General features: G+C 38.6%; 1 protein-coding gene across 1 annotated transcript in view; it reads right to left on the bottom strand.

Moving 5' to 3' along the window:
- Window positions 1-682: 682 nt before the first annotated feature.
- Window positions 683-18,117, bottom strand: part of CAPN14 (calpain 14) — a 61,176-nt gene continuing 43,741 nt past the window's right edge. Inside the window, exons 16-22 of the mRNA XM_060778711.2 lie at window positions 16,231-16,371; window positions 14,263-14,327; window positions 10,511-10,579; window positions 9,194-9,272; window positions 5,467-5,583; window positions 4,506-4,561; window positions 683-4,060 (exon numbers count right to left, since the gene is read on the bottom strand). Of these exons, the coding sequence (XP_060634694.2) occupies window positions 4,034-4,060; window positions 4,506-4,561; window positions 5,467-5,583; window positions 9,194-9,272; window positions 10,511-10,579; window positions 14,263-14,327; window positions 16,231-16,371 (554 nt within the window). The 3' untranslated portion in view covers window positions 683-4,033. The remainder of the gene's footprint in view (window positions 4,061-4,505; window positions 4,562-5,466; window positions 5,584-9,193; window positions 9,273-10,510; window positions 10,580-14,262; window positions 14,328-16,230; window positions 16,372-18,117) is intronic.

Raw genomic sequence — 18,117 nt, 5'->3', positions numbered from 1 at the left:
AAAAAAAAAAACCTTAGGCAGTAATTTTAAAAACCCATTTCTGGTGTTCCTTTAATCTGGATGTGAACAATTTAACTGGGAATCTTCTGATGGAAGATAAGAATCAATTGGATATAATGGGCAGAGTAAGAAATTTGCATTCAAATTCCCGTATAGCTCTGACTTTCCCTGACAGATAGTCACAGTCTTTCAGACCAACCAGCCTTCCTGAGTTGCATATTTTCTCAAGCTCTTATAGATGTTTTGTCAATTAGTTATTAGCTCTGCCTCTAGTATCTGAGAGAGCCAGAGAGGTATACTGATTTCAGTGTTGGCGTATAGATGCATCTACACTATAGAATTAATTCATTTTGATGTTACTTTAACTGCCAAAGCTAAATGCTATAGAATCATGGAAGTTGTAGTTTGGTAAGAGGAGGATAAAAACCTTATAAAACCACAACTTTCATGATTCCATAGTATTGAGGCATTGCAGTTAAAGTGGTGTAAAACTGAATTAATTGTGCAGATGCATCGTATTACTCTGGACACCACCAGGGTTCAAATTTATGCCTAGCCATGGAAACTCTCTGGATTATCTTGGGCAAGTTTTACTCTTTTTTCCTCAGAGGAAAGGAAAAGCAAGCTCCTCTGAACAATTTTGCCAGGAAAATCCTATGATCAATTCAATTTAGGATTGTCTCAAGTTGTAAATAAACTGAAGGCATGCAACAACTAACAGCTCTATCTTTAATAAGAAAAGATGCAAATGAACTTTGGTCCACATCCAATTGTCAATCCCCACTGAATCAGTGCAACTTAAGTCGTCCTTATGTCGACGAATCTACTCTAACTGGGAAAGCAATTGGATTTAGATCTTTGTTTAAATCACCTTAATAAAAGGTTCTATAGTGGTATATCACTTACTTGGGTATATTCCTCACCTTTATATGTACATTTAATAATATGGACATATCAAGTTGTGTAGTTAACTGACATCTACCTGCCCACAACTGTGTGAAATGCTCTACATCCCTTCTATTTTTTTATGTGCATTATGTTTTATTACATCTCAGAATACATGTGCAACTATGCTCAATCCTTTTGCAGTTTAAAAGCTTTGTGAATATATCCTTGAATAACTTTTATTTCAAAGTTGTGAGTTGAAACATCAGCCTTCTTCTCTATTCATATTTTTTCATTGTGCTGCCTCGCAATACTTTTCCTGTCTCCTGTCCCGCTTACCTCTTCTATGAAAAGCTTCTCATCCTCTTGACTAGCTCCATCGCAATATACTTCTTTCTGTTAGTGTGGTATTGTAATAGCACCCAGTCAAAGACAAGTGACCTTGTGGTGAATAACTGGATTTATCTGAATGCATCTCTCAGAAAGCTTTTTGAATTGTTTTCCGCCATGCTCACTAAAATTTTGAAGTCACGTTTTAAAAGTACAGCAGTATTTCTCTCTGAGAAACAGCAATGTTTCAAAAACATCATTAGTAAAATACTTTTATGTAATCAATAGAATGGAGTTTGCCTTATACAAATTCAGTGATTCTATTAAAACACTTGACAATTTCAAAACAACAGATCACGTAGCACAGTGCTACTTGATGTTACAAAAATTAAATGATGTAAAGCAAAGACAGATTCGAGGTTATGAGTAAACAATGAATAGTTACATGAATCACTACAATTGCAATGCTTTGTGTTAACAAGAAATAGCAAGTGTATCCATTAGACTTGGGCCTGAATCACTGTTGATGAAAAGATTTGTAGTTTCCGGAGGGTGTTTTCATCTAATTTCTGAAAACAGAAAGGGGAAGAAAGAGACGAAAATGCCAACGAAATGGATTTAGAAAGCAAATATTTTTGGAAAGAGTTAAGTCCACAAAATACCTGAGGTAGGGGGATCTGTGGTCTCTTTTTCTTTCCCCAGCAGAAGAAGCCTTTTCCATTTTTTCTTGGAAAGTTGCTTCCTCCAGAGAGGGCCCTAGGAACTCGCTTTCCCAGTGTCACTAGCATAGGGTGGCCATTGAAAAGTTCCTCTCCGAGCTTGATGGGAGTTGAGGTTTTTCTCTCTGTGTCTCTCTCAGCCAATAAAAAATATGGTGGTGTCCATGCTCTGACTGGCTGAGAATGAACACAACCAGCAACTACAATTCTCAGAATACTCTCTTTTGTTATGTCTTATTTTTTAAAAATGTTATGGTTAAAACTTAAAATAATTCAAAAAAATCAGTAGATAGTTTTGAAACTTGGCAGGCCCGCAGTTGTAAATTGGGTCTTCAACTGAGGTAGGTTTCATGCAGATAGACCTTAAAATGGATGAGGATTGAGCCTTTAATTGTTTCCCATTGTAGCAAATGTGCTAAATCTCCACTGAATGAAATGTCATCACCCCTCCCCTTTCGGGTAATTTTCTGGTAAATGAAACGGACCCAAAAACAGCATGCCTTTTGACTCAAATGCACATGCCTGGTAACCATATTGGTATATAAAACAATGTTGTGTGTGTATATAGATATAGATGTGTGCATGGGGAAAGGTATGGTACAGCATGCTACCTTGACTATAGTGTCTTCCAAATCGCATTATTTTTTCACAATATGTGCTATTTTAAGTGGTCACATTGGCTGCAAGATTGTAAGTCTAAATAGCTAGTTTCTTTCTCCCACATCCTGCAATATTTTCAAAACTCTGAAAGATTTTGTCTTTCAATATGAAATTTCAGACTCAATGCCATATCATGGGATGTGGCCCTGCCCATGCTTGCCATTTCATCCCCAGCATTTTCAGCTGTGAAGATTTTCTCCATCAGTTTCATATCCTAAGAAAGCTTTTTGAGCTATTCAAATGCAGGGCCATCCCCTACAATTAAATTAATTATTCAGTTGGAACTGCCTGCACTTGTTACACTAATTGAATTAATGTAACATGTGCAGGCAGGCAGTTGTAATTGAACACTAACATCACCAATGACTGCAGAAGAGATCTAAAGAGTCACTGAAGGTGGCTTGTTGGGAAGAAACAATCTGAAAACAGAAAGACTTCTGCGTTTTGTTTTGGGGTTTTTTCCGGCCATCTCTTCACGGACTTAAGAGATTCTCACATACCTGCTCTCATAAGTAATGTTATATTGTCTGCTCAGTTTAAAATGGGTAATAATCAAATAATTAAAGACACAATCAAATAACATAGTATACACTTAGGTAGGTCAGCTACTTGACTTCAGCCCTAGATGGAAGGGGTTATGGAAGCCATTACTCAATAGTCAAAGCAAAGTTTGGGAATTAAATGGGTGTGTGATGTTGCTGGCATAAGATATTACAATGATAGGTTGGTTTTAATGTTGTGGACTATTTTACAGTCCTTATAAAATAAATATTAGTATTTTGATAAAAGCTTTCAAGAGAGTTTACAAAAGTAATAAATATAATCACAATCAAAAACAAACATTGTAAAAACACAAGTAAAGCTATGCAAAATTAAGAAAGTGCATTGAACAAAGTGAAAGCAGCACTACAAACATCAGTTTAAAAACAATGGTCTATAAAACAGATCAATCAAATGTTAACACTTCCTTGGATTTTTAAAAGAGAACTTCAATAGAATTCTAAAATACTCAGATAAGGAGGCAAGGTGGAGTTTCACCGGGTGCACACTTCCACCGAAAAGGTCCTGTTTCTTATAGCTGTCCATCTCTTCTCCCATGATGGCACAGTATGGTCATGTGAGAGAAGATTGCTCGTGAGGGAAGTGGCATTGGATTTTTTTGGTTACAATTGCAGTTTGATGACTTTCTTGCTTTTTCTTTAGCAAGCCTATACCAATACCTGCTCTAACCCCCAATCTGAGTTTCAACGAAGATTTGAAATGATATATAATTCAGATAGGCCTAAACCTATTTCAATCAAGACAAAAGTAGAATGCCATACAGTGTCTGGAATTTCCTCTGCCCCTTTCTGTCTACAGAGAAAGCTGATAAGAAAGTTTCCCTATAATTCTTTTAAAGGCTACCACAGCGCCGTCCAACTCTTCTTCTTTGCTTCACTTCATGAGTAGAGGGTCATAATCATCCACTGCAAAATAACAAAAGTGAGATGGATTCAGTTGTCCAATCTGGCTGTAAATAGGAATTGTAATACAGTCAGGCTGTCTCTTCCTTAAAATAAAAAGCTTGGTCACAAGAATGTTGTAACACCTGAGAAGATGGCTGCTTGGGATGGAAGACTGAAAACTGGAGAGGACTTCTGTACCTTCAGTGGTTGGGCAGAAGAGGGAACTTAAGCAAGTGTTGCTCCACATGGTAACTAGATAACTGCTGAAATTCCCTTTTCCATACAACCACTAAAGCTACAAAAGCCCTTGACAGTCTTCACTCTAGCAACCCTAATTACTACCACAGTAACACCCTGTAGCACTTTATGTACACCTTGGTATATATCTTTCAAGGATCATCCGTTCAAAGACTATAGAAGAAAAACAGATGCTGCTTTTCTACAATGAAAAGAAATGTGACCTTACCTCAGATTCTTTGATATATATCCCTTTGCCATCTTTACTCATATTATAAAAGGCCGCTGTGAAGAAGAAGAAATGAAAGAAAACAATTTGTTGGTTCATGAAGGAAAAAGAGGCTCACTGCTACCACCCCGCTTCCCTGAAACATGGGAACAGTACCAGGTTAGATGGCATCTTGGGCAAAGATTCCTTTTCCAGCAGAGGACTGCAGAGCTTAGAAAAGTGTAAACTAATACCATGCAGACTGAACTGTATTGAACTGGATTATTTGAGTCTACACTATCATATAATCTAGTTTAATCTGCATTATAATGTAAGTGTAGATGGGTCTGAGTATCTGAAGTTTTCCCCACTACACAAATACATAAAAGGAAAAATGTCATTCACTTCATTTTCTGTGTGCTCAGTTGCTGTTAAAGGAGTAGGGAGAGAACTAATTAAAAATGGCAGCAGATATTTGGGGTTAATAAATGTTAATTAATCATTGAATATACTGGATTGCTGTGAGTCTTCCGGGCTGTAATGGCCATGTTTGAGAAGCATTCTCTCCTAACGTTTCATTCACATGTATGGCATGCATCCTCCTAGGGTGTGAGACCTCACACGCTCTGAGGATGCCTGCCATAGATGAGGGCAAAATGTCAGGAACATAGAACATAGCCATACAGCCCAGAAAACTCACAGTAATCTAGAGTTTCCGGCCATGAAAGCCTTCGACAACACATGAACACACTCTTTCCTTGCACACCACTGTGGAGAATGTAGAAAAATCCACAAATCTCATAATCAGGAATGTTGGAGAAAGCAAAATGAATGGATTTGTTCATCCCCATCTTATTCTGCTTTTTATTATTCCACATGACCTACTAGAAGATGTGTTTTACACACAGGAGATGTAGCAGAAGAACTCACACCAGCTTCGATTTACCACTCAAGTGAAATATTAAAAAAATGTTCTTCTTACTCATCATGAGATCCACACGCAGCACAAGGCAGACAAAGTTTTCAAAGGTGACTTTTAGATCAGGGTCTCCATAGCGAAATGCCAACAGCTTACAAAGCTCACTGCTGATGGGAATACCTTTGGAAAAATAAGAACACCCCCACCATAAAAAATTAGACTAATGTTCAAACTCCCCATACACAAACTTGATGCCAATGGTTCTAGATTTATATATCATGTTTCTTTCCAAGGAAGCTCATGACAACATAACCATCCTGGAGCCCTACATGTTCCTGTAAGTCTTAAGATGTCTGCATATGAGTAAGTAGGGGCATTTTTTAAAATTTGAATTGCTCAGCTTACAGTGATAGCTGTCTGTAAAAAAATGCCAGCATGACTTCTAAGGGTGCATTTAAACTGTAAAATTAATACTTTTTAAAACTACTTTAACTGCCCTGGCATCATGCTATAAAATCCCAGGAGAAGTAGTTTGACCTTTCTGCCAAGACTCCCAGAGTTCCATATAGCATTGAGTGTCAAACTACATTAATCCTGCAGTGTAGATGCACCTTGTGTTATCCTCCCTGTGTTACTACAGATATGTTTCTCAGTAGTTTCTTCCCATTCTAGTGTGCCAATATCAGACACCCATGGCCCATGGGAGAGATTCCACAGAGTTGGAAGGGCCCCAGGGGACATCAGGTCCAACCTCCAGCTCAATGCAGGATCTCCAGTTAAAGCATCCCCAACAGGTAGCAGAATTTACTTCTGCACCAGTATAAAGATTCAGCGTGTGGATTTGAAGCTGAGTTCCCACAGCACCATGTGGGCCTTCATATGAAGGAATAATGAAGGTGACAATATTTTCAGTTATGATGTTGTGGAATGGTATAGTTAACACATTTCAATGAATTCTAATTTCATTTCTTTTCATATATTGTGTTTTAATTATCACACTCATAATTTTGATTTGTTAATTTCAAATGTTAAAAAAAGTTAATTACAATCCAATTTGAGCAGCATTAAAAATTATACCAATTGCATCTGACAAAGCTTCGGTTTGCCCATAAACTTTACAATCATTCATGTTCAGGCTTTTTTAATGAAATGTACATCTTTTAAAAATCTTTGTGAGTAAATATGAATTTTCTGAATCTATTCACTTTAAAGAGGACAATCCAGTGGTACACGTCATGTCCAGACAACAGAGGATCATAATGGTTTTTAATGGCCTCTACTTTCTTTGTAGAATGTGAGGGCCCCCTGGTAGCACAGCAGATTAAACCACTGAGCTGCTGAACTTGCTGACTGAAAGGTTGGCAGTTCAAATCTGAGGAGCTGGGTGAGCTCCCAGTGTTAGGTTCAGCTTCTGCCAACCTAGTAGTTCAAAAACATATAAATGTGAGTAGATCAATAGGTACCGCTTCTGCGGGAAGATAATGACTCCATGCAGTCATGCTGGCCAAAGACATGATGGAGGTATCCAAGGACAACTCCAGCTCTTTGGCCTAGAAATCGAGCACCACCCCTATGACTAGACTTAATGTCAAGGGGAAACCTTTACCTTTACTTTACTTTCTTTGTAGGGAAATAACATCTGCTTTATCTGATGATTTCAAAAAGGGGTAAAATTCTGCTCAAACAGGAATATTGTTTGCATTTATTTATCTCTGAGTGGGGTTTTTTTTTTCCAAAAAAGAGGTCATCTTCTAATATTTTGAATTATTTTTTGTCTTTTTTATTTTTAAGTGGGCTTGTTTTTAATTTATCCCAATCTGTTGAAGCTCTTGGAGAGTATTAAGAGCTGGTAAATGGTCATGCCACTTCTTGAACCTCAGTCTCTCTGTGTTCAAGGTATATGCATTGCTGTTGAGCTAAAACCATAACACAGCCCAACAATCTCTCTCTCTGTCTGTCTGTCTGTCTGTCTGTCTGTCTGTCTGTCTGTCTGTCTGTCTGTCTGTCTGTCTATCTATCTATCTATCTATCTATCTATCTATCTATCTATCTATCTATCTTGGTGTCTTGGTGTCTAGGTTTTTTCCTGGCATTATTTGGGGCACTGATTCAGAAACTTGCATTGGTTAGACTGCATAAGCTCTAGTTTTTATTAGATATAGTTATAGTTATCATTATTTTCTGTGAATAGCCAGATATATGGCATCCTATCTTTGAGATCGCATCTCTTTCTATGAACCACCGTGGGCTTTGAGATTGGTGGGGGAGGCCCTTCCCTTGGTTCCACCATTGTCTCCATGCCCTGTTCAAATATCAGCCAGCTTGCCAATGCTTTAAATCAAGAAATTGTTTTGTGAGATCTACAGAGATACTAGCAGGAACACCTCAGCAAGTGAGTGTCCAAAAGTCGCAGGCTAAAACATGGAACCTCAAGCCATGGCTGATACCGAATGAGAGACTCCCCCCGGGCACACAGAAGATTGGGCGACTTGGAAGGCACTGAACAGACTGAGCTCTGGCACCAAGAGATGCAGGGCCAACCTTAAGAAACGGGGCTACAAAGTGTAGTCCATGACATGCAAGGGTGGAGAAGAGCAAACCATAGACCACCTATTGCAATGCAGTCTGAGCCCTGCCACAAGCACAATGGAGGACCTCCTTGTAGCAACACCAAGGCACTCCAAGGACATTTAGTATAATGCCAAAAATTTTTAAGCTTTGTGGTTTTTAAATACATTACAACTGTACCCTCGGTTCACTTCTGATACAACAAATAAATACCAGCGTCTCAAGCAAGGTTGGTGTGGACAAGAGAGAGGGCTTTCTCTGTGGTGGCTCCCCAGCTCTGGAATACCCTCCTGAAAAAGATTAGATTATCCCCCACCCTTGAATCTTTATGATCCAGTTTAAAAATATCGATTTTTAAGCAGGTTTTTGGCCTCGAGTAGGCTAAAATGGGCCCATATGAGGTTGATTCCCTGGCACTTTAGTTTATGAATTGATGGCAGCTAGTTTGAACAACAGATGGTTCTGCATTTTATATTGTGTTATTCATTTTATTTTATGTGTTGATAGTGGTTGTTTTATAATTTTATGTGATATTGTTTTATACTCATGTATCATTTATGTTATATACTGCACTGCAGTGTCTTGTAAGCTGTCATGAGCCCCTTTTGGGAGATGGTAGCAGGATATAAATAAAGATTTATTATTATTATTATTATTATTATTATTATTATCTGTATCTTAAAATCTAGAGCCGCTAGGGATGTTATTTTTGGAATCAGCACATCAAATATATCTAGAAACAGGTCTAATATTTGAGGTGCAAACATGCATGTTGTCCAGTGTACAACTAAAAGGAGCCCCCAGTGGTGCAATGGGTTAAAACCCTTGTGTTGGCAGGACTGATTCATAGGCTCGAATCCGGGGAGAGAGCAGATGAGCTCCCTCTGTCAGCTCCAGCTCCCCATGCAGGGACATGAGAGAACCCACAAGGATGGTAAAACATAAAAAAACATCAGGATATACTCTGGGCAACATCCTTGCAGACTGCCAATTATCTCACACCAGAAGCAACTTGCAGTTTCTCAAGTTGCTCCTGACACACAAAGAAGTGTATAACTGTCAACTTTGATCATTTATGAGATGTAGTCAGTAGAGAAACTTCAAGAACAATGAATTACAGAACTCAAAACTTTTTTCTTATGAACTTTGAAACCCCACTGTTCAAGAAAATCCAGGTTAAGAATAAACATGGATGCTGAGAAAATTCAGTTCCAATACTCACCCATTTCTTCTAAAGCTGCGTGTACTTCTGCTTGCTCCAAGCAACCTGTATGGTGAATATCTTTTTTCTGGAAAACGTCCTGTCAGAAAATGATCGTGATGAAGATGCAAATAAAGCCTCTGGGAACAGTGCCAATGTTTTCAATAGCCTAGCCAACCTTTTCACCCACCAGCTAGCCCCGACTTGACTACAGCTGTCTCGTCTCATGTATGTGACAAAAATACAGCAGACTAATTCCCAAGGAAGGCTGGCCAGCCCAGAGTGGAGAATGGCTTTGCAAACCTATCCACAACTGAAACAAGTATGAACTCACATAAATAAAAGACATGAACATAATAACCAATTGGTATTATAAATATAAGAAAAATGCTATTTTCACTTAAAGATGGTGAAAAATTCAAGTAATTCAAGTTAATAGCCCAGCCCTTTTGGATTTTGCCATACAGTATTGATCATTTCTGGTCTAAGATGTGGGATACAACTAAGTCCAGCATTTGTACATTTTTCCTTATTTAGTCATTGCTAGAGATAAAGTTTAACTACAGGTGACTGTAAAACACAAGGGGCCTTCTAATTAATACATTTGGCTTGCTTCAGAGGTTCCAAGGGCCGTTGCACATTTTCCCAAACTCTGTTTTGGTCTATGTATTGTCAAAGGCTTTCATGGCTGGAATTACTGGGTTGTTTAAGGTTTTTTAGGCTGTATGGCCATGTTCTAGAAGCATTCTCTCCTGATGTTTCACCTGCATCTATGGCAGGCATCCTCAGAGGTTGTGAAGTCTGTTGGAAACTAGGAACAACTAATCACCTCTCAACAAGGAATTCCCCCAGGCAGTAACAGGGCACACTTAAAAACTGTCAGGCCATCAAATGCTAATCAAGGTGGCCAATTGAAACATTCACACCTATCTCCAACATACAAGAGTTCTTTCTCCCACCCTGAACTTTCCACAGGTATATAAACCCAATTTTCCTAGTTTCTAACAGACCTCCCAACCTTTGAGGATGCCTGCCATAGATGCAGGCAAAACGTCAGGAGAGAATGCTTCTAGAACATAGCCATACAGCCCAAAAAACCTACAACAACCCTTTGTTTTGGTCATTTCTAAAACAATGCTACTATAAGCAGTAACAGTAAAACCAGCTTAAGCATTCTTCTTCATCCCTTCTGTGCCCTTCATAGGGCAGACCCACCATTTGTGTTAATAGGAAATGAAACAATTGTCAATTTGTAGTTTCACATAAAGCTGAGAACCCACTGAAGCTTTGCCCTTTGCCTCCCTTGCCAATACACAAAAAAACCACGTCCTTTTGTACCTGATAAAGAAGCAGCTTCTTCCATAGGAGTCTGAATTCTTGAATGCTCAAGTCTCCAGTGCTATCAAGCTAAATTGTGTTGTCAAGGTACATAATACTAAAAGAAATGGAAGAGAACGGAACAACTAAAAAATATAAATATATACATATAGCTGTGATTTCACTGCCCTGAAATCAAGCTAATCTAAACATTCCTTGGCTTTGTTAGCCTTAATATATGGAATATATCTTAATCTGAGAGAGGAAAAGGGAGGAGGGGGGGAGTGTAATATAGCTTTATGGGTTGCCTTGATTTGAGAGCAGGGAAGCCTGATTACTTGGATTAAAAAATACAGAAACCCTAGGGATTTATTTATTCATTTATTTCTGTGTTTCCACTAAAGAATGTGACCCAGGAGCTAATGCACTCAAAGTCGAAACCATATATTGATTCCAGGGGTCTTTCAACCCTGCTTTAGGAGCTGTTCTTCTCTTTTCTAAAATCAATGAGTGTTTTCTAAGTAATTTCAAAGAGAGCACAACCTGCCCCTTCGTAAGCAGGCAAGGGACATGGAAAGAAAAATACATATAACACTGTTTACTCAGATGAATTATTTATAAGAGTGACTTGGTTATGCAGAGACATCCCAGCACACCAATCCTTCTTAAATGTCTGAGCCAGGTTGTTTGGCATGCTTTAGATACAAATTAGAACATAAACCTATATATACACAACACCCTAGAAGGGCTTCTTTTTGCCCTTACTGCTTAGCATGCCCGCCATTCTTCTTGGTGTGACAAGATTTGGGTCTTTAAAGCTGTAGTTAAATGAAGCTAATAAGACTTTCTTAATATAATGGTTAATGAGAGGAAGTTTAAGTGATAGATTGCTTTCAGACAATCTTAATCCCACTTAGAAGAGACACACACAATCTGGTCTCAGTGAACAGCCCATAAGAACCAGACCAACTAAACTGGTCTGACTCTGGAGAGCATCTGAACAGGAGATAGATACCTTGAAGGTATTCTGTCTTGAAGCTCTCTCATGAAAGAAAGACAGAATACAATCAATAGATTAATACATTATATCATTAATACATGACATATAGATCCTTCAGTCTGCAGGATAAGAGGAGGAATTGCAGAAAAAGACTTTTCCCCGTGTCCTTCTATGCTACACTGCTATATTGAAGTAGCTGCTACAGACTACAGGTGGTCCACCAGGCCATCTCTTCCCCAAGTTTCTCAAACTGTAGATGTCCCATGTGAAATCACAAAGAATTATTTCTACCCTTCATGCTTTGGCCCTGAAAGCTCAGGGTCTGTGATGTTCATGTTTTTACAACTCTCTTTTGACCTCATCACAAAGGGCATTTTTCCGTGGCATGTGCTGGCTCCACCCTACTTCACTCACAGAGCCTGCTGCACCTATCAAATGACACCAGCGGGCTCCATGGATGAAGTGGTGCATTCTGCCACTGTGGAAACATGGGAAGCTTCCTGTTTTGCCATAGAATCAATGGGGGAATCCATATGCTCCATGCTTTCCCCCATGGGATTGCCCTCAGTTGGAGCTGGGCAATGTGGGGCGTCAGATTCCCCATGCCCTCCAATGATGCTCAATGTTCTTGGCAACTGTGTGAAAAGGTCGATAGTGTGGTACACTTATGACCTCATCATACAGGCTAATTTGCTTGTTCAATGCCAATTCCTCTTCCCTTTTGCCATGGAGCCCATCCCACAATGTACATATACATCTGGTGCAGCTCTGTGGTAAAGAGGGAGATGAAGTAATGTGGCAGTTTAAAAATCCAGTGAGTTGTCACGATGAGTTCAAACTTGGGGCGTTTTTTCCTTTTGCTCTACTCCTTCTTCCCCAAAATGTTTTTAACCTGGCCACGTAACCATTGCTCCAAGTTGTGGATTTGTTTCCCTGACGATTGTCCAGAAGTGATAGAAAAAAATGTCCTTGATGAATTAAATTTACTTTTACAGCTTGCACCACAAAGCCGCATACAGGAAAATAATGTTCTCTTGACATCCTGTTACTACAGACCGGGGTGAGCGTTGCTCCATGTCTAAGGGCTGCATATGAGCCCTTCCACAGGATCTGGAAGGAACACACCCACTTCCACATATCAACATTAAAAACATTCCAAGAACACCTTCTCAATATGCATAAGAGATCTATAGATTGCAGCGTTTTCAGATTTGTGATTCTTGTGGCTCATTTTATATCCAGTGCAGACCTTTGGTCCTATTATAAGCTCAGGTTTCGCTTCCAGAAACAGGAGGTGCTGAAGTTGTTCTGGGTATCTTATTCCAGACCTGCAGATGAAGGGTTTACCCATACTTGTATGTGTCACTGTAGATAAATAAATTTGTTTGGTCCAGAAACTTGGCAAGCCAAAAAAAAAGGTTTTTACTGGGTAATCTTGTTGTGAAATGTTCTCTGTTCAACAGTGGAACTCTCTGCCTTAGAGTGTGGTGGAAGCTCCTTCCTTGGAAACTTTTAAACAGAGGTTGAAAAACGTGGAGAGGAAAGGAAAAAAGAAAAGGAAGAGACCAACCTCGAAGAATCTTGGAAGTCAACACAGAAGAAACTTTACCTTACTTCTTTTCTTGATTTTCTCTCTTTTTAAACTATACCCCCTCCTTCTAGATGCCTACCTCTTCTATGCCTCTACGGCCCCACCCCCATCACGTCTACCCCTTTCCTTTTCTTCACATCCCTACTACTATAAATCCTCTTTTTAAATCTTTCTGTAAATAAGAAAAGCAATAAAAATTATTTTTAAAAAAATCCAGTGAGAATTTGGCCCTCATAAATAGGAGTACAGTGTCTGAATCCAGGGAAATCATGCTACCCCTCTATTCTGCCTTGGTCATACCACACCTGAATATTGTGTCCAATTCTGGGCATCACAATTTAAGGGAGATGTTGACAAGCTGGAATGTGTTTAGCGAAGGGTGACTAAAATGATCAAGAGTCTGGAGAACAAGCACCATGAGGAGTGGCTTAAGTGGCATGTTTAGTCTGCAGAAGAGAAGTCTGAGAGGAGACATGAAGACCATGTATAAATATGTGAGAAGTTATAGGGAGGAGGGAGGAGGTTTGTTTTCTGCTGCCCTGGAGACTAGGATGCAGAACAATGGCTTCAAACTAAAGGCATGAGGATTCCACTTGAACATTAGGAAGAATTTCCTAACTGTGAAAGCTCTTCAGCAGAGGAAGTCTTTGCCCCAGACTGTGGTGGAGGTTCCTTCTTTGGAGGCTCTTAAACGGAGGCTGGATGGCCATCTGTCGAGGGTGCTTTGAATGCAATTTTCTTGCTTCTTGGCAGGGGATTGGACTGGATGGCCCATGAGGTATCTTCCAACTCTATGAGTCTAAGTGGATCACACCACCACCATGTCTACATGGGAGGCCTTCCATGTTGCATTTGCAACTGTGAGGGGGAAGTTGGGTGGTGGACGCTTCGCCCCATGGTATGGGGCCAAGGATAATTCGGGCAATGCAGGGCATGGTGTAACAGGTTCCCCACACCCCCTGCTGGGCACCCACAGATTTGCCACAATTCATGGCAAATCCTTAGGTTAATGTGATAAGGTTCTTACATGCATTGCTACATAGTCCTAGCATCTTAACTTTCCTATAGATAAAATGCTGAATTTATCTTGTTCAGTAGGAGAAATGGTAAAATAAAAACTGAATATTCTCCTTCAATACAATGCTGGGTTTCGCAAAGTGGTAATATTTAAACATCGGATACATCCAGGAGGGCCAAGATACTCCGGCAAACATCCAGGCTAAACCTTAATCCATAGTTCTGAAGAGCTGGAGAGGGGAAAAAATAAAAAAATATAAATTTATGTATTTATTTTGTTAGCATGACTATATTCTTCCCTACATCCAAAAATGTGAGGATTCAGCCAATAAAATCCATTTTAAAATGTTAACATATTGAAGTGGCAAAATGTGCAGTTAAAAACATATTAACCATTCAAGAATTTAAAACACATTAAAACAGTTAAAATATGTATTAATTGGATAAAGTTTAATAAAAGCCTTGATTTTCAACTTTGAGTTAATACAGATACCAGTCAGGCCTCTAAAGGAAACGTATTTTACAATCACAGTGTCACATCAGCATACCCTCCAATGTTTCACACATGGAAACCAGAATATGTGCTATGAAACAACATCAAAGTATGGTCAATGGTAAGTTGTTAGTAAGGAAGAATGCACAAGTTAGGGAGGAGGATGCTGTTTAATTATGACTGACCCTTCTGAGAATTTATTTATTTATTTATTTATTTACTATTCTTGTATACCGCTGTATCTCAAGCCCGAGGGCGACTCACAGCGCTGTATCTCAAGCCCGAGGGCGACTCACAGAGAAGGCCAATATCCTTAAATCTTGACTTTGTGATTCTAATTGAAACTTTTGCATTCTGAACAAATGATCGTCCCATATCAATCCAATGCATAAGATGCTCTCACTATTACCATCATTGTGTTTAAAGCAATACTTTTGGATTTACAGAGGAGGAACTGTTTAAAGCTAAAGTCAATGTGGTCACTGTTGCCCAGTTTTGGTCAAAAATTATTTAGCCTCTTGTGCTCCTTCTATTTTTATCAGTTTTATACTTATGTATGCAATGCTTTTAATACGAAATAAATAAACCTTCATTATCACCACCATATTAGCTGCAGCTAAAGAGGATACATTGCAATAAACAGTAATTAAGATCTATGAAAGCATTGCAATAAACAGTAATTAAGATCTATGAAAGCTTTACTTTTGCCAGTTTTTATGATTTTGATTTTTATATGGAGAAGAATGGTAAATTATCACCTATGTGGGCAGGAAAGGGCCAGGCGGATTTAGTTGTTTGAGTGCTGGACTACAGTTTGGAGATGAAGATTTGAATCTATCCCTTCATAGCCATTGAAACCCAAAGGGTGACCTTGGAAAAGTCACTCTCTCTGTTCCTCAGATAAGCCAAAACATTGCCAAGAAAACCCAAGATAGTGCTATAACTGTGTAGTGTGCCTTCAAGTCATCATAAGCTGGAAATGGATTGAAGGAACACAACAACAACAGCAGCAACAGCAGCAACAGCAGCAGCAACAACGGGAGTGTAGATAAATGTGGAAGAAGAGTTCTCCTTTCAGCAGAAGATATATTATCAGCTGCTGCAATTTTCCATACCATTCCACAGTGGGAAAGCTGATAGAAAGATGATAGAGTCATTGCCAAACAGAAGCAACATAAAGGCATAGATAAAATGGCACAAAATTAAACTTAACTGAAATAATCCTGTGCTTATTCCACTTCTGTACATTGTCACTCCACATTTGTGGTTTTGACTTTATTAGATTTGATTATTTATTGATTTGATTAAAAATGTTCTTTCTAGGAATCTTTAGGCCTTTTGGTGTGATTCTATGGTCAATTTCCAGTGAAGATCAACCATAAAGTCATTCTGGGAGACCCAGAAATTCCCAGAAAATGTATTCTCAAAGGTTTAAAAAAGCAGTTTCTATGTTCATGTTTTTTCATGGAAGTTCAGTGCCCCTAACTACTGCAAATGTAGGCAGGGTAGTAAATTCTGTAACAATGAAAACCTAACTTCTACTTTTTAAAACATACAAAAAATCTAGACATGTCTTCATTCTCACTGGTTTCAGTGTAACACAACTTCCTAGTCAGTGAGTACCTGACGGACCCTCTCACCTTTCTCCTTTTTGTGATCAGTTTGTCCTCTGTCTAGCTCTACTTGCTGCACTTTGTGTTCTCCACCCGCTCCTCCTCTCTCCATGTGTTGCAGAGACAGAGGAAGAGATAGGCGAGTTAAAGCTACAGAGCCAAGCTTTCCTAGCGAGACACAAATGACAAGAAATGAAACAGAATGAGAGTCTAATCTTGTTGCAATTCATGATTATAGATTGCCTGCAGACTTCCATGGAGCAAGCGCCAGGCTCATAACTCACCGATCCCTTCTCTACAGAAACCAACGATGTTTTAATCTCATTATAGCCCTGTTTATTAAATATGAATCATGCACTGTAAAGTTTGGAAATGAAAGCCTTAAAATTGATTGCCTATGAAGAATAAAAGATGAGCCGCACAGCCTGGTTAGTTTCCTTATAGATTTCCCAATGGCTGATGGGTTACTTTGGGAAGATGCTCGGGCACAGACCAAAAAGAAGAAGAAGAAGCCATGTACCCACACTCTTCCAGAAGCTGAAAAGACAGGCAGTCCTATAAAAAGATGATGGTTTGGGATCTCTCTCTCTCTCCCTTTCATTTCTGTTTATTCTGAAGCTGCGCCACAAAAGCTTTTATCTCATTAACTTCCTTACTAGTTTTTGAACTTATCCATTTATGAATTATGATTCAGCTGGCCCGTTTATTAGTTATGCTCACTGATGAGTGTTGGTTTGTCTGTTTATTTTTATTTAATTTTTTTGTTTCTCTAACCATGAAACACTTAAGGATAAAAAGGCTGGGGCATTTTGAAACTCCTACGTGCAATATGCTGATTATTATTTTTAAGACATTTATGTCAGATACACCTAAGAAACCAAAGAATGATTGCAACAAATATTTGCAATGAAGTGTGAACAGCGAAAATTATATTACCAAAACCCACAAGAAAGACAAAGGACTTCTTAAATAAGAGGTTGTTGTTCTTGCTGTTGTAGTAGTCAAAGATCCTGCATAAAAAGCAATCATGTAGAACTGGAACTATGTGCAATGACTACTGGAATGACCTGGATTATGATTACAGATTGTGTGGTTTTAAACTGATAGTAATGTTTTATAATGTTTTAATGTATTTAATTTTGATTTTAATTTTAATGTATTTTAACTGTATATTGTTGTGAAGACATTGAATTATTGACTATCTGTAAGCTGCCTTCAGTCCCCTCCGGGGTAGAGAAAGGCAGGATATAAATATAGTAAATAAATAAATGTGTAACTTTATGTTAGTAGTGCTACGTCACTGCAAATATTTGCAACCATATAAGTAAATTGCAATAATGCACAACGGGGCACCATGCAAGATGTCCCATTGCTGAACCTATTCTCATGAACAATGTGTTCAGATGAACACCACTATTTCTTGTACATCATGTTGTGCATTGCAACCTTGCAAAATGGTCTCTCAAGTGTAGCTCAGTTTGCATGATGGTACAAATGATACAATTATATAGATTTACTTCCTTGTAAGTCTAGTTTACAAATGATGTTAATACTTAATACTAGCCACTACTATTGTAGTCAGCCCCCCATATCCTTATATTTTCTATTCATGGATTCAACCATCCACAGGTTGAAAATATTCAAAACAAAGTTCTTAAAATCATACCTTGATTTTGTCATTTTATTTAAAGGATACAATTTTTCTGCACCATTGGATATCATAGGACATGGACATCCACTGATTTTGGTATCCACCTGGGGCCCTGGAATCAAATCCACATAGATACCAAAAACCTATTGTATTACACCTATTTATTATTTTATTGCTTTACACCTATTTATTATTGTTTGAAAGCAAAGGCAAATTCCTTGGAAAGGAAACCCTGTGATAGGGCCATCTTAGGGTTGCCATAA

This window comes from Anolis sagrei, chromosome 1, assembly GCF_037176765.1.
Source record: "Anolis sagrei isolate rAnoSag1 chromosome 1, rAnoSag1.mat, whole genome shotgun sequence".
NCBI classification, from domain to species: Eukaryota; Metazoa; Chordata; class Lepidosauria; order Squamata; family Dactyloidae; genus Anolis; species Anolis sagrei.
Note: the sequence above shows the minus strand (reverse complement) of the source record. Positions and strands in the feature narration are given on the sequence as shown.